Genomic DNA, 27,511 nt, shown 5'->3' with positions numbered 1-27,511 from the left:
CTAGTAGTGCTAGTAGCATGACATCAACAGAATTTAATGGAGTTGTAGGCTATTTACTAACACGCAGGATCAAAAGCACAGGACACAACCACTTCTACATCCATGGTCTGTGGTCTGTTGGACCCTCTCCTACATTCATGGTCTGTGGTCTATTGGACCCTCTTCTACATCCATGGTCTGTGGTCTACTGGACCCTCTTCTACGTCCATGGTCTGTGGTCTACTGGACCCTCTTCTACGTCCATGGTCTGTGGTCTACTGGACCCTCTTCTACGTCCATGGTCTGTGGTCTACTGGACCCTCTTCTACGTCCATGGTCTGTGGTCTATTGGATCCATTTTGGATCCTTGATGTGAAAAAGTTTGAGATTGCTCTCAATATCTGTGTGCTGGATTTTTCTAACTTCCATTTTTGTCCATCGCTCACTTTATGCTCCTCTGGGAAGCAGCCAAGCAAAATAGTTTAAGAAATAAATGAGTAAGTAAGTATAATAATATCCATATTTATAATATTTGGATTGTTCATTATTTTTAATGAATTATTTTATTTCGTGATTTTGTTTTATTTGTGTACGGCGGACATTTTACTGGCGTCCGGTAGTCGCTTTCAGTCCAAAATGGCGGAGGCGTAGCTCTGCCGCTTGGCGCGGATGTTGCAATAGAGCGACCAATTGGCTTTCACTTCTTATCAATATACATTCTTTGGTTGAGTTGAGGAGGCAGCTATCAAACCGTTTGCTTGGTTAACTGATGTACAACAGTTCATCACAGTCTTAACCATAAATCTTTTTCTCTCTCTTTATTTCACTTCCAGTGTGCTTTTATCTCATAAAAAGCAATAAAATCTCACTAAAGTTTTCATAGCTCTTGGTACCCCGGAGCCGCTATATGAGACCACAGACTCTTCAATAATACACATGCCACCTCGGTCACTGCCTGCATTGGGAGGATGTGCAGAGATTTAGTGTTGCAGTTTGTAAAGCTGATGGTTTGTAAAGGCTCCTATGTGGCCAAAGAAAGTGTATACACTGCAGTTATTTCACGTTAGAGAAACAGTTTAGCTGAAGAAAAAAAAGACGGATAAGATAGAATAATTATAATACAGCCGGAGAGAAAAATAGAGAACGATAAAGGATTTGGTATTCGGCTGTCATGTCCAATTACTCAGTGCCAACGGCATCTCTGAACAAAGAAAGTAACAGTTTAATTGCTTCAAGCCGATGGGCATAACTCCTATTATTAAGGAGAAACTTTGATCTTTTCTGCAGCCATCATAACAGAAAATGCCTTCTGGCAAACAACTGGGGCGAGAATCTGTGTTTTAATCCACTGACCACAGTGATTATAAAATACAACTTAATCAGGGTTGTTCACCCTCATAAGAACATTAGCAGAACATCAAATGAGTGTTAACATCCAACTGAAATCACTATTAGTCATAGTCTTTTTTTTTTTTTTTTTTAAAGTTATTTTTTTGGGGGCATTTTCCATTTTTATTGACAGGACAGTGAATAGAGTCTTGAAAGGGGGGAGAGAGAGAGTGGATGCGGAAAGGGCCACAGGCCGGATTCGAACCCGGGCCGCCGCGGTCAGGACCAAGCCTTAATACATGGACGCCCGCTCTACCAACTGAGCTAACCCAGGCGCCCTTAAAGGTCTTTTTTGAGAGAAATTACAAACTCTCCTTTATCCTTTAAGCCTTTGAGTGGGCGGACGGGTGTATGGGGCTGATCACACTGAGAGGCTAGAAACGTGTCACCAGCAAAACCATTCCTTTTTTCTATGGTACGGTGTTTGCCTGACAGCTGAGCAGGAAGGGGCATCGAGACACAGTTCAGACTGGTCTCATACACCGCTCGTAGCTACACCTACGAAAAGTTATGCACTGTAATTTTGTATATATCCCACAAAATCGAACGTAATCCAAGTAATTGTGAACCAGGAAGTATGAAAAGCAACAAACGCTGTGTAGGGAGGAGGAGGAGGTCGGTGTGAATGGGTGGGTGAAAAAAACACCAGACTTTCACCCAGGACAGCGGCGTTTAAAACCAAAAGTCAACGTTGATTTATTTGTCACGTAACTTCCGTAGTTATTTTAACCCAAACCACAATCTTTTCCTAAACCTAACTAAGTGGTTTTGTTGTCTAAACCTAACAAAGTTGTTTCCCGTGAAAACGGACGTTTATTTTATCACATGTTGCCGGACATTCGTAGGAAAATACACAAAATATGAGAAATAACTTTTCCTAAGATATCATACAAACCGTTGTATGAGGATATGTTGCACAGTGTAATTAAAATGTCCTAAGACAGTGTTTGTGTGTTTACTAGCTTGTTCAGCAAGTTACCGTCTACATATACAGAGAGACGGTGGCGTTTTGGCTTTATAGATGGACACACAGGGCGAGGCGTCATGCAACCAAAGAATTAGGAAGATACATTTCTTTCAGAGTGCCTGCTACACTCTTGAACTTCACTGTAAACAACAGTCTGACCACAATTATCTGTCTGCTACACTTCTTCAACAAAAACATATGCTTATTAGCACGTAAATGCTAGCCTTAAGCTTTAAATAGGTCATGGTGCTTTAAAACAAAACTACATTGTAACTTTTAAAAGAGGAAATAACACGTGCTTCCTCTTACAAATACAAAGTCTAATTCATAAGCAATAAAACATACCTTTGCTCAATTCAATAGAGTCCTACAAGAATGAGTCCTAAATCCCACAAATGAGTTCCCTCGTCTGGAGGTCGATGGGCTTTTAGAATGGGTTTTAGATGCCTGAAATAAGGTCTAAGCTTAACACAAGCTTATGAGATTTTAATGTTTTGTTCTACGATATACAATACGTCAGTAAATACCCCACTCATGAATTTCGATGCCTTTACGTCTCTTTAAAAAAGCGGTTGGCTACTAAACGTCATCACGTCATCACGTCATCACGTCATCACGTCAACTCGTCCGCCTTTACAGCCTCGTTGTGTATACTCATGCGACCGTGGTGTAGTTCATTTATAGCCTAACGTTAGCTTTTACTTCTGGCGATTGCATTCGCGCTTCAAAAATCATAGAAGTGGTGTTTATTTGTGAAGATTATCTTGCTGAACAAAACGTGTAAGTAAAAATCCCGTTGGCTTTTTGTCGAGGGAACCAGAGTAATGCTAACTTCCTGGTTGGCCTACAAAAATATGTCATCCCTGGAGAATTGATACTGTATACCGCAGCTACAACCTTATTTATTCTGGAACACTATAATGGCGAATGTTAGCTAACGTTAGCTAATTTAGATAAATATGGATATCGTTTAACTGACTGCTGTTGTTGATTTCATGACTCCTTTCTACTCATACTGTCTACTTGTGCAATATTTTGTAAAGCATTAAGATGGATTTTTTACAAAAGCTTCACTATTGTAAAACATTATTTTCTGTGAACTGCCTGCAAACAGAATAAACTGAAACTAAGAATATGACCATACTGAATTAATTGTGTTTTTTTTTTGTCAGTTTGAGATATGAGGACAATGAATATGGAAACGTGGAGCTCTACGACAACACTAATCTGCATTTGATGGGGGGAGAAAAAAAGTTTAGCCGCCCTTCATCTTTTTCTCCAAACTTTAACATCAACAACTTGAGATAATCCGCTGCGTATAAATATGTATGGGGTCTATTAAGTATGCTTTAGTCAATCCATCTGCCAACCTCACTAGCACAAGACCCTGTAGGCTGTATCCACTCATCCATCCGCTCTGTCTGCTGGGTTAGTCGTGTAATTGTGGCACATTATTACATTCAGCATGGCAGTAGTTTAGCATAGCCTCCCAACACACACACACACACACACACACACACACACACACACACACACACACACACGCACACACACACACCACTCCTCCAGCATTATGCAAATTCTACAAGACGATATTTTCTCGCATAAAAAAAAGTTCAAAAAAGTATTTTTTTTCTTCTGCTTATTAATTCATGTATTTTACAGGAGATACATGCTCCTTCCAAGATTACATTTTTTACAATATGAAATACTGTGGAGTATTCTAACAAGTAAACATGGATGTAAACAATGCTGGATTTCAAATATGTGAAATAAAATGCTTTGCAAATGTTTCATGAGGAAGGAAATGAGACATGCCAGTAACAGCTCTACTGGCAGTAGGGCTGTAACTGCAAGGCAAAAGTTAGTCAGTAGTTTACTGAACAAATCTAAAATAAACTTTTTCTCTCAGTACCGCCTAATGCCAGGTACACACTACACAAGAATCAAGCCGATTTTGGCAAATCGTTGCTCACCACACACTACAGGAATAAAACTGTTAAATTTAACATAACATGTCGTTATGTGTGGGGTCTCAAATTTTCAAAATCTGTTAAAGGAACTGTTTGTAAGAATCAGAAATTGCTTGTTAATAGCGACACCTGCGGCCATTAAGTCAACGAAAGTTAGCGTCCCGTTGCTCGCGCTTGTGTTGGCTCTACATAGACATGAACGAGCATCGCTCAAAACAGTGAAGCGACACACGTCAGCTAAAACCACAACATCACTCTATATTTCAGCTGCTTGGCAGTAATGTTAGCTGACCAGACGAAGGTCTCTCCATGAATCAATGCTGATCCTAGTGTTGGCTTTTCCTGCCTCAGCCTCCCGACCGCGGCCGGAGGGAACAGGGGAGACACCGGAGTTTTGGTCGGAGACGATAACGTTTCTCTCTGCGGAGCCCCGTCACTTCACAAGACACGGGAAACCTCTGTTGGTCTGGAGGAGCTGCAGCATTTATTTCTGCACAAACGTCCAGAAATTCACTAGATATTCTCAGAGCTAAACTAACTCTTCTGCAATGTGTAGTGTGCACGCATGCACGTGAGAGTGGAGCGAGAGAGAGAGAACGAGCGCGGTGTGTGAGTGAAGGCAAGCAGGCAGAGGAGCAGAGTACAGCAGAGACTCCGGCCCTGGAGACCAAAGCTACGGTCTCCCCCGCGTCCTCCGACCGCGGCCAACACTGTTTAACAGACGAGCTTCACTAGATACAACCAAGAGGGTTTGGTGCTTCCGTGTAGTTTGTGTTGGAGTCTGAGTCTGAACAGCGTAGCCACACGTGAGCGCGCATGGGACACCGACCCGCAATGATTTATACGTGTAAGAAGTTACAAACAGTCCCTTTAAGATTTGGAAAATCTTTTAGTGTGGGCCAGCCTTAACAGCGCTCGTGTAAAACATTCTAAAACTGGTGTATATTGTTGTTGGCTATTCAAACGAATACAAAAAGAATGAACGTCACGCAGCATTTAATATTTAATATCATTATATACTTTAGGCTTTCTCTCAGCACCCCAAACTCTGACTTCCCTCCAGCGTCCCTGTGTTTTTGTGTTTACAACTAGAACCACAAAAAAATACAGCAAGACAATATTGAAATATTATGTCAAACTCTTTTATTGTATCGAGAGCACTTTTCTGTCTTTGCTTTGGGCTTAATTCTGCCATCGTCTTCGGAACATATTGTAATAGCACACTGTCACATCGGAGCATGGATTTAATCTACCGAAAAACTTGTAGGTCTACGATGACTGCGTCTGCATTTCTCTGACAGCAGAAGGGAACCGTTACCAAGAAAAGAAAAGAAAACCCTGCAGTGGAAGTGCCTGAAACCTGTGAACACTTCTTTATGGTGCAATGGTGCACAATGAGGGGGAAGAAAACTCATCCCGAGTTCCTCTCCTGCCTCTACTGAAACCCAGTGGGACCAAAGAGTCGTCAGCGTGAATGTTTGTAGTATTGATGCAAAGGCTCAGAACAAGGACACGGCTCAATTAGAGCAGGGAAACACCCTTTTGTTGTGTGTTCTTCTAAGAGCTCCAGTACATATACAGAGTTCTACATCAAATCTGTGACGACGCTGTGTTCAAATGCCAATATACTACTGTAAAAGCTAATAATACAGGAGGAGGAAGATTATAAAGAATTGGGCTTTTTACAGCAACAAAGGAAGAGAAAAGGAGATGATGTGTTTGTTCCCAGTAGGAACAGGAACAAACGCAGAGGTTTCTCCTTTCTAGCAGCAGCAGAAGAAGAAGAGCATGGTTGTGGAAGGGAAATGTATGTCAGCCAGTTTGATGATCTTCAAAAACGGGTGTCTACTTTTTATCAAACTTTAATAGAAATTAAAAAAAACTCCCTAACCGATGCAAATATGCAAATCCAAATTGTCCTAATGCTGTTAAAGATGCATTACGTAACAGCTGCAGCCGCACGACAATCCAGTCAATGCTGGATGCTATCCAGTCATCTTAGCTGGAAAAACATACGGCAATCCGTTTCTAATCGCCGACTAATCAGCCGCTTAATTACAGAGGTCCACAGAAAGGGAAACTTCAATTAGCTTTCCACACCGCTGAGCTCACTGGATTTTTCTGGCCCGGGCTCTCTCTCACGTCACCCCGATGTGAGCTCGCTCAAAAACGGCTGACAGACATGCATGACTGACTGACCAAAATACCCTCCAACAATCACACGCAAAAAAAAAGCCAAGAAACTGAGTTATTTATAAACTAAGAGCCAGCAGGATGAAAAACAGAGACAAGGGCAAAGGGAGACAATAAGACCTTATTAGGATTCATTGAAAACATAATATCTGTCCTGCTATCCGATCCTGTATTACAGTATATTGATATCTGTTGTTTGACAGTTTGAACGTCTGTCTGTGTTTTGGACAGCAGCGCCAGCAGGTCAGTATCTGTAAATACTTGTTCTTAATCGGCCGCGCTGTAGCATCTGAGTGAGTTAAGTTTATGTGTCCAGGTCTATCGGAGATATTTCAGTACAGGCAGAACAAACATTTACACACACACACACACACACACACACACACACATGCATAAACTGTATCAACAGAGTCACGGAAGCAAATTTGTACCTCGGCGTAAACACTCACAAAGCCCCCAAACACAAATACGCATACAGTACACGTGCAATTAATCGCAGAAACACAAGCATGCGAGTGTCAAAAACAAACACACGCCGAGCTCCATCTGTTCACATCCTGATATCGACGGATTTGAAACAGATACAGAAGGGGAGGGAAGAAATGTGGGTACAAATATGAACAGAGAGAAGACAATGTGTGTGTGTATTTTGGGGGCCAGAAACTGCTACAACATTTGAAAAAAAAAAGCCTCTTTCAAACTGCAAAATATTTTCGCACTTTGGCTCTCATGTAGGAAAGAGAACGAGTTATATACACACACACACACACACACACACACACACACACACACACACACACACACACACACACATACACACACCCCTGTGCACAAACTCAGATATCCCCTAGAGGAAAAGAGATGCTGGAGGTTAGCAGAATAACAAAGTAAAAAGAAAAAGAAGAACATTTTGTTTCAGCTCAGTAGTGACAGTTTGGCATGTTTTTTTTTTTTTTTACTTCTTTGTTTTCAGAGGGAGGAACCTCTTCCTGTACCGCTGCGAGGTCTGATCTCTCCAAACAGCTTTTTTTCAACAGTAAATGCAAGTGATAAAAGAGAGGCTTCTCTAGCAACCCGGTCTCACTACCAACTCGTCAAATACCGCCGATTGGGCAGCGCCCCCCTCGGCATCGGAAACTGACGCACGGAGGCTCCCTTTAGTGACAGTATATGTGACGAACTGGGCTTTCAACTAGCAATGTAAATCCAACTGCGGGTGTTATTTGACAGTCAGAGCAAGTGACGTAGTATCAATAGCACGAAAGTCCGCTCAGGGTGAGCTGAGGCCTGAACTACGAAGCAGGATTTTCCGTCCTACGTAGGTGGATCACTTCTTAGATAGGGTAGATCACCATGGTAACTGATGCTGAACAGCTGACCTGCTCCGGAGCAGGTTATGTTCCAGATAAGAGATCAGCTCATATAAAAGTACCACCTACTGACCAATCAGAGCTCAGTGCGGTGATTGTATGGTAATATTACACACATATGAAGAAGTTACAGTCATAATCCAGGCTGAAGACAACACAGTTTAAACTGACAAATGCAGGAAGGGCAGCTGGATTTATGCTGTGGGTGTTTACCGCTTTGAATTATATTTTTATATGTATTTTTTTACTTGCTCTTGAGTCCGTTTCACTACGCCTGAGAGGGGGGGCCACACCTTAGCCACAGGGTATAAAGAAGAGTAATCCATTCATCCATCGCACTCCTAAAAGCTATTTATATCTAGACGAATATATCTGACTCTTGAGTATTCCGTTAAATTAATAAATCTGTTAATTTACGCATTCACACATTTGGAGTTTTTTCTTTTGCCAGCTGTTTTTCCTGCATTTAGCAGCTTCAGCTGTGTTACTTTTAGTCTGGATCAAGTGTTTAACTTCTTCGTATTTGTCTACTATAGTTCGCTCTTCCTTTATAAAATTTGCCGCTCTGCCTGTCTGTCTGCAGTCTGTGGACTTGTCCATGTTTGCGATTGGTCAGATGCTGCAAACACCTCCCCGTTCATGTGAACGCGCTCACAGCCAGACTGAGAAACCCTGGGTTGATTTACCGAGTTGATAACTACCGTCGTAGGAACGCTTAGCAGGATCTCGTTTGTTAGAGTTAGTGAAGCAAGATAACGAGAAGATACCCTGGGTATGTTAAACTCGCTTCGTAGTACAGGTCACAGGAGGAGTGGTGGATGGGTAAAAAAAAGACAAGACTTTCAAACAGGAGACTGCTGTTCGTACGTTGACTTATTTTGTCACGTCAATCGTTAGTCACGTGACTCGTCTGTATCGTCAGCCCCGAGTCGCTATAGTCAGCGAACCACGACCGTTTCCTAACACTAACTAAGTGGTTGTGCCTAAACCTTACTTCCGGGGAAGTTTATTTTGAAAGGCATGTAATGAGTGTATATTGCCATGCCATCCCTGGTCCGTCCAAAAATAACACAAGAGGGGTACTACCCCGTGCGTCAGTCTCCGATGCCGAGGGGCGCTGACCAAGCGGCGGTATGTGACAAGTTGGGTGTGAGAATGTGTTGTCTCTTGGTTGCACATTACAGGACAATGGGGGGGGAGATGAACAATGACACTAGGTCATGTTTAGACATTTAGAATTGGAACTAAACATTGCATAGATATGTAGCTTCATGTAATATGACAACGGTCTTCAATAGATTTATCTCTGTTTTTTGTTTTTTCCTGTTCTCTGCTCCGGCTGCATTTTCTTTGAAGCTCCATGACCCATTTTTCTCAGGGATCTCTTTCTTATCTGATGTTCTCCTCAGTTATAATGAACTAAAGTATAATGACAGCAGCATCACTGTCGATCAAGACTATCTGCACTGTTCTGTATCTTATGAATGGATGAACGAGTTGGTCACAAGTTGACATTGAGTTAGTTTCCTCAAAACAAGAGATGCAAAAATGTTTCATTTGGTCTTTGAAAAGACTAAACTGTTCTTTTGTTTTTTGTGTACTTCTGGTTAAATATTGTAGGTTATGGCACTCAATGTTTTAATGCAAATTAACAGACGTGTTATTAAACAAGGAGAAGAGATGAATTACTATAATTAAAAGAAAATTACTTCTGAAAAAACTCATGAATAAAGCCGTGGGGAAAAAAAGAACGGCGTTTGGTGTTTACGACACCAGATTGTAATGAGACAAATTGTTCTCATTAAAAGCTGAAAAAGTGATGATCGGTTTCATTATCATCATACGCTTAATTACAATAATAGATATACAATATTTATGAGACGCTCCGGCAGGGCCACACTGGGATAATAATTCAGACCAGGATCTAGTGTCAGTCCAGGCCTCCCCACATCCACATTTCCTGTTTCTGTCAGTAACGTATGGTTACGTTGTTACCTTGGTTCTCTGAGTGAAGAGACTACCTCTCCACTCTGTTACATATTCCATAAGTACGGAGCTGGAGAGATTGTCTCAATACGACAGAGGATTGGAGGTGCTTCCACCTGACAGGAAATTATACAGGTCTTTATTTTCAATATTATTTCCATGCAAGGGTAGTGGTAGTCGTGGTATTACAACCCGATCTCATGGGAAGGTGTATAAATAGCACAACATTACAAGGACATGAGAACGCATTTTAGCCTTTTTGGGTGTCATGCAACAAAACTAAGGTAATGGACCTTTATGCAACAAAACTACTCACTTTAGGAAAAACTTCATTGTCGGGCTTAAAATACGGAAGTAAACTCAGTAAAATAAGTATGGATACAACACAACAGAACTACGAAAAACACATCACAAACTTCCCCAATAAACACGTCACTAACATGACTTCAAAATACTAATCAAAAATTCAACAACATTTTGGGACACAAACACCAGAGTCCTGTGTTTGTTGGACCCATTCACCTCCCCACCCTCCCACCCACCATATAAGCAGTCTTTCTCACTTTTTATTTTGACTTTTTTTATTTTATCTTGTTGCATATTTTTGTGGATGTGTTTACATTGCAGTCAATACAGACATGGTGTACAAATGTCACGTCAAAAGCAAGAACGCCGTTGTTATTACATGCGGAATTACTTGCGCATTACCATGTCATTCCTACTTCACATTTAGTGTGACCAAGCTGGGTATTAGCTGGGTGCTGCCCTGCTTGCAGTCAACTGTAGAAATATTCTGTTTGTACAAAGTAATCCACCAGGAATGTGACCTTGCAGGTCTTTGCAGCAAAAGCCGGTTCAACTTGTTTTGGCTAGACGACTGTAATTTTTTTTGCCGGAACCCCCTGTGTTGTCCCCCCGCTGACCTCAGAGATGTTTGCCACTCAAAGAGAGGTTTAACACTGCTAAATATAAACTGCTCCTAAATATATGATGACTCAGAGGTTGTCTGAAGGGCGATAGCAAACGAAACATCAATGTTAGACTTTAAGTGGGTTTCCCAAATTACATTTTCCTTTTTCAGTCTTTTCAGACAAATATGACAGCGGACGATAGAAGGTGACAGCATGATATTGGTCCATTTTAAAAACATTAGTTTATAACTGAGTGAAAGGTTTCTGCAGGAAATATCACTCCTCCACTTTAGATCAAGCTTTGAGGCTGAGGGGTGGTTTTGTCAGTATAGTGTGTGTGTATGAGTTCCTAACTTAGGCCACCTTCGGGGACACAGACTAGTTAATTGGGGATGGCTTGTCCAATTGGGGAAAAAAGCTGTGTCCCCAATTGGGAAAAAGCTTATTTTTGGATCAGTGGTTAAGGTTAGGGTTAGAGTTAGGCAAGTAGTGGTTATGGTTAAGGTAAATCTCCAGGAAATGATTGTAAGTCTATGTAATGTCCCCAAAAATGACATAAGTAAATTGTGTGTGTGTGTGTGTGTGTGTGTGTGTGTGTGTGCGTGTGCGTGTGCGTGTGTGTGTGTACTTGTATAGCTATCTTTGTGAGGACCAATTTGAGTTTTAGACCGTCAGAGTGAAGACATTTTTGGAAGGGACCTCACCCTGGGCGACAGTAGCTCAGTCCGTGGGGACTTGGCTTGGGAACCGTAGGGTCAAGTCCCCACATGGACCAAGTACTGAGTGTGAATTGGTAGCTGGAGAGGGTCCAGTTTGCCTCTTGGGCACTGCCAGGGTGCCCTTGAGCAAGGCATCGAACCCCCTGCGCCTGTCAGGGGCAGCCCCCTTGCTCTGATATCTCTCCATTAACGCATGTATATAGGTCCTGTTTGTGCATGTATGTATTTCGGGCCTGTGTGTTCTATGTGTAAAAAATAACAACAGAGTGAAAAAATTTAATTTCCCCACAGGGGATCAATAAAGTATGCCTTCTTTCTTATTCTCATTTTCTGTGTGTGTGTGTGTGTGTGTGTGTGTGTGTGTGTGTGTGTGTGTGTGTGTTATTTTGAAAATAGCAAATGTCTACAACGCTTCAAACTGCATCTGGATCTGCACCAAAAACTCTCTTGTTCCTTGGTCACGTCCTAACTTTCCAACGAAAAAACACATTTTCCTTGTTATTTATGGCATGCTACATAAAATCATTATTTGCATCATATATTTTGCAATAACAACTGAATAAGTAACCATCCATCTTCCTTCATACCTGTCCACCTTACACACCTGGCAGTGGAATAAAGGAAATGTCCCGACTCATTTCTCAAGTCACTGGAGCAGCTTTGCTCTGTGTTGCTTTTATTTATTCATTATCTAGGTTTTATTTATTCACACTGTGCTCTTCAGTCAACAGATCAAACTACCTAAAGCAGCATGCCCCTGCCTAATTCAGTTCCCTCTGTGTCCTTCATCTTTTACATATGGGATATTGAAGTAAATCAATTAGGCCGTCTCATTGGTCTCATTCTGCATCTATCATTCATGTCTGCATCTCATTCTACCTCTATCTGTGCCATGCTCTGGTTTTCCATCTCTTCCTTCCTATATATTATGAGCTGATTTTCTGCTTACACACAAATAATTTCTGTGAAAATACTTTTTACACCTTCAGATACCAACCTGATAATTGTATCTGAAGATTCATTTTCCATATGCGAGCGCAGGCTGTGAAATCATTTCCAAACATCATTTCACAGATGCAAACTCTTTAACATCCCTTTTTTAACACTCGCATTGCGTACTTCATCTCCCACACACTTGTTGGGATTAAAAATCGAAAAACACTTGACGTGTGAGTGGGTGCGCAGTCACGTACAGCCTTGACCGTGGATGCAATCTGACAACTCTGCTGGCAAAGGGATGAACTGAACAAAACTGCACTCGCAACAACAGAAAACATATGGAATCAGTTAAGTACTCAAACAGACAGCTAGATATATGTGTATTCTGTTTCTTGTAAACCCCTTGTGTATGCGTAGTCCTGTCCATAACATGCAAGTCCGAGTGTGCATCGGGGCTATACAAAAGGGTGAATAAAAGTTGCTATAACACTTGGCAGAAAAATGCAGTGTCACATTTAGAGGATTGGGCTTATGGCAGGCTATGGACGGTGCATGTGTTTAAAGGATCACAAAGCATTTTAGGATCCTGATAAACACTGACTCACTGTATAAGTTGATTCCACTCCCAAAGACCATCATCTTGCAACTGTGTTTTGAATGTTGATTTACAGAAATGCAACATCATCACGCCAAATACAGGCCACCCTTTAGTGATCCTTTGGTGAAACTGCATACATATGACCTCTCCCTCTCTCTCTCTCTCTCTCTCCTCTCTCTCTCTCTCTCTCTCTCTCTCTCTCTCTCTCTCTCTCTCTCTCTCTCTCTCTCACACTCTCACTCTCTCTCCATTTTATTGTAGTGAACTTCAAAAGTTCTCCATTTCCTTTCTGATCCACCTCCCTACTTTTGACTTGAGAACGCTTTAAAGGTACAGTGTGTAGGATTTGGTGGTATTTAGTGTAGTGGTTGCAGATTGGTAGGATTTAGCGGTATCTAGTGTAGTGGTTGCAGATTGGTAGGATTTAGCGGTATCTAGTCCAGTGGTTGCAGATTGGTAGGATTTGGCGGTATCTAGTGTAGTGGTTGCAGATTTGTAGGATTTGGCGGTATCTAGTGCAGTGGTTGCAGATTGGTAGGATCTGGCGGTATCTAGTGCAGTGGTTGCAGATTGGTAGGATTTGGCGGTATCTAGTGCAGTAGTTGCAGATTGGTAGGATTTGGCGGTATCTAGTGCAGTGGTTGCAGATTGATAGGATTTGGCGGTATCTAGTGTAGTGGTTGCAGATTGATAGGATTTGGCGGTATCTAGTGCAGTGGTTGCAGATTGATAGGATTTGGCGGTATCTAGTGTAGTGGTTGCAGATTGGTAGGATTTGGCAGTATCTAGTGTAGTGGTTGCAGATTGGTAGGATTTGGCAGTATCTAGTGTAGTGGTTGCAGATTGGTAGGATTTAGGGGTATCTAGTGTAGTGGTTGCAGATTGGTAAGATTTGGCGGTATCTAGTGTAGTGGTTGCAGATTGGTAGGATTTGGCAGTATCTAGTGTAGTGGTTGCAGATTGGTAGGATTTGGCAGTATCTAGTGTAGTGGTTGCAGATTGGTAGGATTTAGTGGTATCTAGTGTAGTGGTTGCAGATTGGTAAGATTTGGCGGTATCTAGTCCAGTGGTTGCAGATTGGTAGGATTTGGCGGTATCTAGTGCAGTAGTTGCAGATTGGTAGGATTTGGCGGTATCTAGTGCAGTGGTTGCAGATTGATGGGATTTGGCGGTATCTAGTGTAGTGGTTGCAGATTTGTAGAATTTGGCGGTATCTAGTGCAGTGGTTGCAGATTGGTAGGATCTGGCGGTATCTAGTGCAGTGGTTGCAGATTGGTAGCTTTTGGCGGTATCTAGTGCAGTAGTTGCAGATTGGTAGGATTTGGCGGTATCTAGTGCAGTGGTTGCAGATTGATGGGATTTGGCGGTATCTAGTGTAGTGGTTGCAGATTGATAGAATTTGGCGGTATCTAGTGCAGTGGTTGCAGATTGATAGGATTTTGCTGTATCTAGTGTAGTGGTTGCAGATTGGTAGGATTTGGCAGTATCTAGTGTAGTGGTTGCAGATTGGTAGGATTTGGCAGTATCTAGTGCAGTGGTTGCAGATTGATAGGATTTGACGGTATCTAGTGTAGTGGTTGCAGATTGATGGGATTTGGCAGTATCTAGTGCAGTGGTTTCAGAATGATAGGATTTGGCGGTATCTAGTGTAGTGGTTGCAGATTGGTAGGATTGGCGGTATCTAGTGTAGTGGTTGCAGATTGGTAGGATTTGGAAGTATCTAGTGTAGTGGTTGCAGATTGGTAGGATTTGGCGGTATCTAATGCAGTAGTTACAGATTGGTAGGATTTGGCGGAATCTAGTGTAGTGGTTGCAGATTGGTAGGATTTGGCGGTATCTAGTGTAGTGGTTGCAGATTGCAACCAACCGAGTACCCCTAAGCTCACTCCTCCCTTTCCAAAGTGTTTATACAGTAATGAAAACATAGTTATTGATATTATATTCCATTTATGATAATAAATCCCTCAAAATGTTACACACTGTCCCTTTAACCTTTAAACATAAATGTACTGTAGAAGACCAGCATATGATTATCAGGAGATCTAAAGTGATTTTAAATGGGAGCCAAAGCCAGAGACTCTGTTAATGTTTAGAATAGCAAACCCTGCATGAAGCTGCCCCTGTTACTTTGTCTAAATAGATGAGCCATTCCATGTAAACCTTCTCTTCTCCGTCTGTCGGAGAATGGTTCATCTCATCATCCATTAGTGCAAACATAAGCATCCAGTGTGCAACTGGATGACAGTGTCTGGCTTTCTCAGTAAACGTTTTGCTTTGACCTTTATTAAAGTAATAATCCATTTAAATAAATGTGTGTTAAATCACTATCTATCACTGAATGAGGTAAACTCAACGGTGACTGAACCTAAGGCCCACTGATGATGAGGGCGTATGTGGCGATATTGCCGGGAAAAATCACATGCGGCGATCTCTGGGAAGTGAGATTAAAAAAAACACACCTGTAATTACCGCTTATTGCCATAGGTGCCGCCAAAGAGAACAAAACAGAGATCTTTGAAAATTGTAACTTTAAGCCCAGTTGTGTAATCACAAGGCTACAGTCTCAAATCTTTCAAATTGGACCATTTAAATTAATTTCTGTAACTCTGCACATCTGGAAAGTCACTGTACCTACAGCAGCCAGCAGTAACCCTGTTGCCACTCTGCAGTTATTGATTCCCACAGAGATTGATTCTCCATCACTGAGCTGACTGAAACCTGTTTCGTTCGAAATTTGTATGACACTGTAAAAGAGGCCGTCAGCTCTACGTCTCAGTACAAATACCACTGAAGCTTCGAATCCTCAAGTTGCACTCCTTCATTATCCAATTAAAGCCAGATCATACTATTGGTCTTGGCGATTAATGCTAGAATGGAGATAAGCTCCGGATGCCAGCTTGAAAGACAGAAATGCTAAGAAGAAAGGAATAAGATGGGAATTCAATTTTACACACTCCTCCTGACTGCCTCATTTTTGTTTCTGTGTCTCACCCCTGCCTGTCTTTCTTTCTCATTAATTGGAAGAAAATGTATAAATACATAATGGGCAATATATACATACAAGCACGATCCTGCCACCTGAAAAATACTCAGACACACACTCTTACCCTGTGGCTTCACAGAGAGATAGTGTTGGGTAATACCATAGTGGGTGAATAGTTAAAAAGACATTACTGACTACTGACTGTCTTGGTCACAGCACAAATGCCAAGTTCAAAACCAGTCAGCAAAAAAAAATGTTGGCATTATACATTACCCCAAACCACAGAATACGTTGAATGGCAACGTTTCTGAACCAAAAATACCTTTCAGACATACATTTCATATCAGCCTTGTATCACGCTTGAAAAAATACACAATGCCACACGGTTGACGATGTGAAGCAATTGGTTAGGTTTAGGCAACAATAATAATAAGATAATGTTAAAATAATAATGTAACAATACAATGTAACCACACAACTTAACAACAGAACGTAACGCAACAAGATAAAAACAACAACGTAAAACAACAACAGAACGCAACCATGTAATGCAACCACGTAATAAAACAATGTAACAAAATAACATAACGAAACAACGCAATGAAACAACTTAACGAAACAACATAGCATAGCGTAACATAACATAGCAAAGCATAACATAACATAATGTAACAATGTAATGTAACAATGTAAGGTAACGATGTAATGTAACAATGTAATGTAACAACGTAACGTAAAATGCAACGTAAAAACTATAACAAACGTAACTACCAATGCCACGTGGTTGACGTTGTAAACCAATTGGTTAGGTTTAGGCAACAATACTAATAAAACAACGTAACGTAACGATGCAATGTAGCAACACAACGTAACCATACAACATAACAACAGAAGGTAACAACACAAGGTAACAACAGAAGGTAACAACAAAACGTAACGCAACAACGTAACGCAACAACGTAACACAACAACGTAACACAACAACGTAACGCAACAATGTAATGCAACAACGTAATGCAACAACGTAAAGAAACAGCGCAACGCAACAGAGTCCTGTGTTTGTTTGACCCATACACGACATCTACCTCCCACCCACCCTCGATGGACTTTCTTGCTTGTTAAACCACGTAACTCTCTTTAACGGTCAGTCGATATACTACGTCATTTGCTCTGCACATCACTTGTTATACTACATCACTCTGACGAATGCAACATACAGCAACATAGCATGCAAATATTTTTCCCAGTTGGGCTGCCGAGTTAAGATAGAGCTGAAACTTCTGCATATGACCTCTCTTCAAAAAATGACATTAGAGTAACCAGTACGGCGTAAAACTGCCACGCAGGCAGATTCACTCTGTACTCTGTGTAATGAGATTGGATGATTAAAATGAAATAGTTACGAATACAAATGACATAGACGACTACATTCAACACACACATACACACTCTCCCTCTCTCTCTCTCTCTCTCTCTCTCTCGTAATAGCTTCACACCAGGTTTAATCTAACCTTAGCTACATGAGGTGAACTAGTAACCGACTACATCTCTTTGGGTACACCGCCCCTGCCCTGACTTTGCTTTGACTTCTTTCAGTCGGTGACTCATGAACATCCCCGGAAACCTCAGCGTTCATTAGAGCGGCAGCGGGACCACAATTCTTTTTTTCGACTCCATGAATGATTTTTAAAACTTCAAGGAAAATGCAGAGGAAGGAAGTACACAACCAGAAGGAGTGAAGTCGCCACCCGAAGCAACCACAGTGCTCTGCAGCGCTGGTCCCATGCCAACCAGCCCTGAGCTGTTTACATTTACAAAAACTTCCACAAAGAAAGACTCCGTGTTGGGATGCATCATCAAAAGCTGTTAGAATATTAAACAAACATATTACATCTGAGCTGTGCAGATCAGAGAGGACTGGCAGGGCATAGAGACAATGTTTGGATATTAAATATATTGCATTGCATTTTGATTCACTCTCACTGCTCTCATTACCCCCTGTTTCCACCGTACGCTACCTGCCCAGCACCAAATGTGCAGGCAATCAGAGCTAGCGATTAGTTGGTGAACATAGTGGAGCATTTTGTGGCTGAACAGTGGAAACCACCGATAGTGATCACGTCTGTCCGGGTCAAATTGATCACCAACTTAAGCGGTTGATTATTATGACCAAATTTCTGTTCTTTTCCTTTATTTCTCATTACCATCTAATTGACATTTGTATATTTTTTTACATGAATATAAAGTAATGAAATGGTTCTCTGCTGCATCTCGTTTCATTCAAAGAAAATGACTTTTTCCCTCCATGATTACAATGTGCACGCAGCACCAGCCTCAGGTAGCCAGCTGGAACGCAGACGGGTTACCGCGAGGCAAAGTGTCACGGGAGTAAAGTAAAAAATACATACTGTGGCATATATAGAACTACCAAAGGTTTAACATATTTTTCCATGTCGTATAAAAAGACCCAAACTGAACACTGTATGCGGACCACTTGATTACTATAAGTGAATTTTTTAAACAGCACATGTATAAGAGTGATTCTCTCCCAAGCTTTTTGATCCGTATAAGCAGTTTCCACTGTATTTGCCTCAGGAATTGGGGGAGACCAAAACAGAGCTAAAAGGAGAGTGAATATTTGACTTAAATTACTCAGGTGACCAGAAACACAATTCCAAATGAATGCTAATGTTGCTCCGAATCTGCTAGGTATGTAAGTAAGCAACTGTTTTCTTGCTACGTAGCCAAAACAGTTTTATAAATGTGATATTACTGTATATCAGGGTTTTATATTTGGAGTTTTTCAGGCCCCTAGTGGCCAAGAATATATCATTGCAACTTTAGAAGATCAGTAAGTAAAATGTCTGATTATGAAGTTAAAAATAACATCTGCAGCTCAAACAAATTTTAGTTTAACCAGTTACTGTTTTAGTTCATTACGTAGTGGGAGTGATAATAGGCGCATAATCATAATTTTTCTCCCTATTTATGAGTTGCACTCAACATACATCCCTTATGCCCAGTTCAGACTACACGATATCAGTTGGATTATAGCCCGACACGGCCGTCGTAGGGGATCGGGAATGATAAATGAGCGTCTTGTGCGAAAATCGGTCCTCTTATCTCGTGTAGTGTGTCATAGTACACGACAACCGACGCCACATCTGGGACGCCCCACGACACCCAAAGGAAAAGTCTAGCCTGTCAGAATTTTCCGTCTTGACACATCTAGTGTGACATCTCCAACGACGTGTTCCTTTGCATTGACCAATCAGGTGCTCTCTCCAGCGCGCAGTCGCAGTCAGGTCACTTGGTAATAAACAAACATGGAGAAAAGGAGGAAGGATGCCGATTTTGTTTCTGTCAGGTGGGACAACCAAACTGACTGAAGTATGGACAGCCCGTACCGTCCTCTCTGTGGCACCCAGGAGCGCATCCACGTCCGTTTTTTCTATTTTTTCTTTTTCTTTTCGCAACACAATACCGCCAGCATCACACACAACGCTTCTGTCGCCATGATCGACAGTTACTTCAACCGCCTCCCCGATGACGTCTGAACTCGCGCATGATCGTGGAATACGACGTGCCATGATTGGTCGCGGTCATACTTAGCATACATCTTGCCAGTCTCCCGACCAAGACACTGCAAGAGTTTATGGAGCTGTGATCTTTAGATCTGACATGGTGACCATCGTCAAAGACAAAAATATGGTGTAGTCTGATCCCGGCATTACAGTGGTTCTTTGAATATGTGGGGACATAAAAATCCACGTGAAAATCATCTTAAACCTATTGGCCCCCTTAATAATAATATGGGTATTTTTCTGATAAAATCTGTAAAAACAATTAGCCACACATTGTGAGTACTAGAAAACAGTCGGGGGTGCAGCCATGTGTCAATGCCATTAATGGACATTTCAGTCAGACAACTCACGTTTGAAATGTTTATTTCAACAGCAGAACATTGTTAAGAGTTTGGGGTTCGGACTACGACCTCATCACTCCCTGCAGATATGATTACAGTACATGAGATATTGAGAGTGATGAATAAACATATTTCACACCGACAGAGCCTGCAGGTGGATGCTGGGGTGGTGTTGGGGCTGAAAGAGGCAGCAGCACATTGAAGAGGCAAAGGGAGAGACGGGGAATTTTGCAGCTTAAATAGACTACCTAATTGGGAGGGTGCGTTTGGTTTATGGTATTGAGTGAGGCAGGTCACATGTGTATGTTGCAGTGCAGCTAGAGTGAACTGCCTGAACTAGCTTGCAGGCGTCGCTCCATTAGTCAATCAACTGTCACTCGGCAAGTGTGCGTATGTGTGTGACTTGTGTAAGTGTGAATGTCTGAGCCTTATATGCTATAGTAGGCCTGTATGTGTTACGACCTTAATTTGTGCAGTTACAGTGTCCTCTGTGTGCTCAGTCATAATCATGGGCCATTACCTCAATTATGGTGAAGATCAACTCACCATTGCAAGCAACACACACACACACACACGCACGCACGCACGCACACACACACACACACACACACACACACACACACACACACACTAGGTCTAAACAATAGACTATGAGTGTCACCCCTCCCTCTAAATGTTTTTTTTCCAGAGTGTCTCTAACGGTGAAGGACAAGTGTTTTGCATCTGAGCCACCTGGACAATCTGGTACAAGAGTCTTCTCATACCCCAGCTCCTAGTAACACGTCTTATTTTATCAAAATACTATTTCAAATGTCACACTTAAGTCCTTCGTTGTTGTAGAAATGTTTTCTTTAATTGAGAATACAATGTGCTGTGTATTTTAAGATGTATTGCGTCCTACAACTCCAACCCTTTCACAGTGTGTTTTCAGTTCATGAAAGTTAAAAGTTAAAAAACCAAGATGGTGAAGGCCAAAATGCCGAACTCGAGGCTTAAAAACCGTAGTCTACAAACCAATGGGTGACGTCACGGTGACTACGTCCACTTTTTATATCGTCTATGGTCTAGTCCTGGATGATAATGCCATTCTCAATCTTGCCAACAAAGCTCCGGCTCTGGTTATTTTTCCATCTGGCAAAATAGCCATCAGTGAGCAAATCACCAGACATATTTGAATCATTGCAAAAATGTTCTCAGACATTTATCTTGATTGGTTTGACAAAGTTTTTTTGTTTTTTTGTTTCTTTATCTAAATGCAAGTCCTGCATCCAGTCCTCAATTCATTTGTCTTTTAGGTCATCAATCCATCCCAAGGATTTGTAATTCTGTTGCTGATTTATCTTATAGAAGATTTAAAAAAAAAAAAAAATACTCATATTGTTATACAAACAAAATCAGCAAGAGTTGTTAGTGTGTGAAGGAGCGCTATCGTAGGTCCTTCCTTTCTGCAGCTGTCAGACTCCACAACCAGTACTGCTCCCAGTAGACCACAACCAGCACTGCTCCCAGTAGACCACTTACACTTACACACCAAACACTGACAATAACCTGATATTTTCAGGCGGAATTTCATTTCATTCTCACTTTGCAATATCATTTTCCACTTGTGCAATTTTGTTAATAGTCTGTTTATTGTCAATACTGTATATACAGCTCCTATTTTTATACTTCCTTCTATTTAAAATGGTTCATATTTTGTAACACTGTGTTAGCTGATGCATCTTGTTTTTTGCACTATCCCCTTTGCTGCTGTACACTGCAGATTTCCCCACTGCGGGACTAATAAAGGAATATCTTATCTTATCTTATCTCTTATCTTAGTACAGTGAATGTTGTTGTTGACCGTTCACTAAACCCCTCCACCAAAATAGTCCAATCATAGCTACAACAGTTTCTAGGCATGGCAGGCCTGTCAACTTTGGCTTTCTTCGCATGCAAGCGGTGCAAATGGGTCTGTAGTAAGAGAGTTACTCAACACTTGCAGACTTCGGAGGGCGTTGTCTCTGCTTAGCCTTTCCGAAACCAAAAAACAAAGAAAAAAAAATGTAAGGAATGGATCAAACCGTGTTTATTTGCTCTGCCGTGAGCAGTAAATGTTGACATGTTTTGGTAACTAGCTTACTAAAACCAGCTTAAGCCCAAGTTTTAGCATATAAGTAGCTTTATTATCTTTATTGGATTTGGAGAAATACATACTCCAGCAACTAGAGATGAGCTGATCGACTTTTTTTCCAGTTCCGATACCTGAAATTGGATATCTGCTGATACCAATATAATTCCAATATCAGAGCTAATGTATTCCAAAGCAATTTATTTGAACTGTACGTTAAGTAGGATGGGAGTGCAAATTGCTATGGCAACTCCTTAAATATTTTGAAAAACTTAAACAAATCAAGTGCACAGCAATAACGAACCACTAGTAGATTTCGATACACATTTACAAGTTTAAAAGTAATAAGATAATTAAGGTTTTCAAAATGAATATTTGAAACAAAAGTGCAAAAACTGAGAAATAAATGTCCACACTATCAAATAAGTTCAAAACAAAAATGTGCATGACTGCTTCCTGATTCCGCTTTGTGAGAAAATAGTGCAAGGTGTGACCAGATTTTTTTATACACACAAATTAATTTTGATCAGGTAATAAAAGGCGACGCCAGAGCACTCTTAGTATACTTAGGATACTGAATAGAGGAAGTGGTGAGAGGTTGCTGTGGTTATCATGCAAAGACATCAACTGGAATATTGGTACATCCGCTAGAAGTAGCCTAAATGTTAAATGGTTTATTGAGAGCACCGCGAGTCAATCATCATCTGTTTAGAGGGCCGAAAGACTCCAATAAAACAAACGGCAGGCCGGCCGTGTCTGCCCGGTTGAAAGCCGGAGGACCGTTGCAGCGAAAATACAAACGGTAGTAATGTTTATTAATGTTTTATCATGTTTATCTCCTGCTTGAAGCAGCCACTCGACCTCCGTGCTAAAGATGCTAGCATAGCTAACTAGCTTCTTTGCAGTCGTAACACGGCCGGAGGGAACCCTACACCGATATTAGATCTGATCAGTCTCATCTGTACCAGCAACCCCAATCAGCATTGACTTTAACCAAGATAGTCTTACTTTTTTTCAAACACATGGGATAGTCTTCATTCTAAAAGCCTTTTCTCTAGCGTTAAAGTCCGTGTAAAGCAAAAATAAATATGCATTCTGGGTTTGTCACACCACAGAAAAATGTGTTCTAACCACCCAGCCAAATTTGAAAGATTATAAAAATCACCAAGTATATAAAATTAGCTCTCAAAATCATGGAAAAATCATCAGTATTCTCTGCTCTGAGACGCTGGGGGCGTGTCGCTGAAGGCGCTGAAACCTGAAACCTCTCTTAATACATCCATGGCTGAAACCACACCCACAAGCGGGGAAGGTGCAGCCTGTCAGGATTCCTCAGTAGCGGCGAGCAAAGACAGAAAAAAGCTCAGCGCCGAATCGCTGTCTGATGGGCGGAGTGGGGAAATGGGGTCTGAGTCCTTCTGATCGAGGATCAGCCAGTGGACGGTCTGCCAGTAACGGCCCTCGTCGCGCAGTCCCCCGGGGGATTTAACTCAGCGGGTTAGGGACGGCCGCTTGGTGTGGGAGGATCCCCTTGCAGATCTCCTCTCCGAGGCGTTCGGTCGGCTTGGAAAGGCTCGGGGCGAGGGTGGCTCGTGGCTGCGAAGCTTTACGCGATCCTGTCAACATGAGTCACATGCTCTACTGACTGAGCTAGCCGACATAACCTTCAACGACATTCCTGGTTTCTATTTTGGCTTTAAGAAACCAGGTTTGTGAAGACGGGTGGGGTTATGTTAAGGATGATTCCACTGCGTCATCGAGCCATGATTTCAGCCACAAAACTGGCAAAAAAACAGTTTAACGGTCTATAAGTCCACAATCCAGTACTACAATGTTCACAGCGTTTGCATCATGTTTCCAGTTATTATTTTCCAACATTTATAATGTGTTTAGAAACAAAACTCTGAATTCCCTTTACACGGCCTTTAAATGTGAAAATATTCCCTATGAAAATATGAACAAGTCTGTAAGTTAAGCAGGAGCATGTTTGACCAAAATAACAGTCAGTCTTTTCATTTTTCCATATCTTACTTACGGGGGCCAATATTAAAAAGTCATCCAGTGGCAGAATTTTCTCATGGAGCCGTTAGCTTCATTAGCTAGATAGCTTTAGGTGATAATATCTGCCAGGAATAGCTGTCATTCAGTTGGCGAAATCAGCGGTCACTGGCAATAAATGAGAATCTGAAATCAAGGACCCGTTGTTTCAAAAAGTACCGAGAATTTCAAGTGGTACCTGCATATGTGCCGTGTGAGAACGAAGAGTTGGACAGGCATGACAACAGTAACAAAAGGGAGTGGGGGGTTGGCAAACGGTCAGTTGATCTTCACTGTTTTAACTGTTTATCCTCTTCTTTTGTGTCACCGACATGCAGACTCTACGGCGAGCTGACAAACTGCACGTTCCTGGTGGCGCTGAAGATGGAATGCTTCTGGCCCAACAGGCTGGTGGACGAGTTCTTCATCCGAGTCCACAAGCACTACTTCCACGACTGCTCGCTGTCCGGACGGCTCCTCAAGGACCCACCCAATCGCATCCTGGGTCCCTTCATTGTGGTGCCCATCATGGTCACCCTCCTCATGACGGCCCTGGTGGTGTGGAGGAGCAAACGCAGTGAGGGGATGGTGTAGTGAAGGGCAGGAGGGGGGCCGGGCTCACAAAACTCAAGACAAGAGGTACTTTTTGTCCCCAAGGTTGCATCATATTCACCCTCAGTGACCAAAGGATCTCTTTTTTTCTGGGTGTTAGTGTTTGGGTAAAGGGTTTCAATTGGACCAGAATCACTTTATTATGGACCTGGAAGAGGAGCTGGACAAGATAAAAAACAGATCCTACTTCAGTGATGCTTGATTGCACTGACACCAATATGAAGCCTTTGCAGCTCCCAGCTATTTTTACACCAATAGTCTGACATGGATTGAAACCATTTATCTGGTTTACAGAGCAAAGAGTTGCTGAACTGTGCACCTGAATCTGACCAGGACCAGGATAGTGACTGGTGGAATAAGACTGTAAATACAAAAAATAACTTTCTTGAGAGAAACAGCTTAAATTTTTTTTTTGGAATGTGGTGGTAATGCTACAATTCATACGGGAATTTCACAAATATTTTTGGAGACCGTGAAAATAACTGTTAGCTATTACAGCAACACAGGAATGAAACACAGTGCAGAACTTTCCCAGCAGGCCTGCTTTACACTATTGCTAGACTGCGAAAAGGACAGTTACTTCGACATCTGTTAGGGAACCCAGGTATATCCGATTTTATGTGTATATACATATACTGTAAATATAAATAATACTATATGTATGATATGAGATGTATCTGTCAGTGGATTGTCAGAATGTCTTTGTAACACAATCAAACACAACAGCAAACCATAGTACACTAAATGAATTACTCTCAAATGCAAATTTTGTGTTTCCATGTCATACAAAGATTTTAACAGACGTGTATTATATTTGAAATAAACTCAGAAAAAAAAGATTGGAAACTTGTGTTTGGTGGATTATTTCTCTGTTGTTAACAATGCTAATTGGCATTGTATTTTACATCGTTGGAAAGCCTGTTTATTTACCTTCACAATGATGTCCAACTTGTAAGGATCATGCATTTGTGGGATGAGCAGCACAGCTGATTATGTGGGTAGCTCCCAAGAAAAATTTGTCACGCTGGCTGACCTGCAACGAATCCTGGTTGAGGAATGGAACGCCATCCCACAGCAACATGTGACCCGGTTGGTGACCAGCACGAGGAGGAGGTACCAGGCTGTTGTGGCTGCAACATGGATCTTCCACCACTACTGAGGCTCCTGACGGTGTATTAAATGAATAAATTGTAAAATAGCCAATATGTCTTGTTTGTTCCTTGTTACTGATAGAGAGTTCAATCATCCAATCCACCAAACAACTCAAAACAAGAGTCAATACCAACAGGAGAATACACTGTTTAGCATTGGCAGAGCATTTTGGCAAATTTTTGTGAAGGTAAATAAACAGGCTTTCCAACCATGTAAAATACAATGCCAATTAGCATTGTAACAACAGAGAAATAATCCACCAAACAATAATTTCAATTTTTTTTTCCGAGTTTATATACTCTCAGTCATGCATACGGTTTATGGTCACACTGTCAAGCTATAGTGGGAGTAGAATCTGTCTGTTTTTAGTGTTCCTTTCCTCTGCTCATATCAGACACCCTGGCCTCATGTCCTCAATCTCTTGGCATATACCTGCAGCTCAATCTCTCCTCTGAGTGGGAAACGAAGACATGTCTCCATAGCGTAATGCCAACTGAACCAGCTGGGAAAATGCAGGAGATAATGATGTCACATACTAAAGATCGGCAGATGTGCAGGTGAAAGACGGCACGGCACAATAGAGGGCGGTCACTACGCGGGGGGTCGAGGCCCCAATTTGGACGTGGCTGTGATGATGTCGTGTTCTGCAGCTTCCAACCTCCATCACCAAGGAAACTAAAATGAAGAAATGCCAGCAGACACACAGGTGGAAGCGGCTGAGAGTAAAGACTTTGAAGGCCAACATACACGGGAGAACAGAAGTTTGGGGATCGCAGACAGTTAATTAACCAAAAATTCTCACATTCGTTCTGATTTTGCTCCCTCAAACACCTCTGTTATCCATGTCGGTTACCATGAAGACAGTATCACAATAATTACCATATTGATTGCATCCAATTTTTGGCAGTTCTGCGAAAATGTTGCAAGAATGAAAAACAGAACAAATAGTAGAAAAGTCACTGTGGAAAAAATCACAAATCAAACTACAGAGAGAACATAAAGCAACGGATTAGCCAACGCATCTCTGCTGAACATTGCCTAAAGCACAGTTTGTGTATCACAGACCTTAGGTTTCTATTGATTTATGATCTCCCAGTGTGGAAGAGTGTGCTTTGTGAACCGTTTCCTCATTGATATTTTTGAATGCTCTCTTTCCTTTATAAATTCATTGACCTGTAACACGCCTGTCAGCAAAACACACTCGAAAGCACACCCACACTTCCCCCAACATGATCTTACTTTGTACTTCGTGCCAAAAGCTCTTGGAAAACAGAGGGCAATGTTTGCTATGAAACGTCCAATTTTCTGTTGGAGGGACTTCTAATGAATTTTTAAAATCTGTGATCATGAAGAAAAGATTAATAAAACGTAATGTGTCTCGTACTCTGGGGATTGGAACTTAATGTTTCTCACGAGTTAAGAGGGATGGTACAAAAGGCCTTTTGGTTACTACATGTTAAATATGAATGATGAATCCTGCAATAATTTATGCGTGGCTTAGTGCACAACACTGGGTCATAATGAATACACCGGGTTCAAGCACCCGTGTCATTTGCTGAAGTGTGAAGAACAAGAGAAAGGCAAAACTATATTTAGTGAAGCGTGAAGATAACAAAGGCCTCCTGTTTCTACAGTATGTCACAAAGCTTTGTGACCTGAGGAATTATC

At 41.6% G+C, this 27,511-nt stretch overlaps 1 protein-coding gene across 1 annotated transcript in view; it reads left to right on the top strand.

Moving 5' to 3' along the window:
* Positions 1-27,226, top strand: part of ramp1 (receptor activity modifying protein 1) — an 86,404-nt gene extending 59,178 nt beyond the window's left edge. The window contains exon 3 of the mRNA XM_074658204.1: positions 24,418-27,226. Within this exon, the coding sequence (XP_074514305.1) occupies positions 24,418-24,673 (256 nt within the window). The 3' untranslated portion in view covers positions 24,674-27,226. The remainder of the gene's footprint in view (positions 1-24,417) is intronic.
* The last annotated feature ends 285 nt before the right edge of the window (positions 27,227-27,511 follow it).

Source organism: Sebastes fasciatus, chromosome 14 (genome assembly GCF_043250625.1).
Source record: "Sebastes fasciatus isolate fSebFas1 chromosome 14, fSebFas1.pri, whole genome shotgun sequence".
NCBI classification, from domain to species: domain Eukaryota; kingdom Metazoa; phylum Chordata; class Actinopteri; order Perciformes; family Sebastidae; genus Sebastes; species Sebastes fasciatus.
This window is presented reverse-complemented; position numbering and strand designations above follow the sequence as displayed.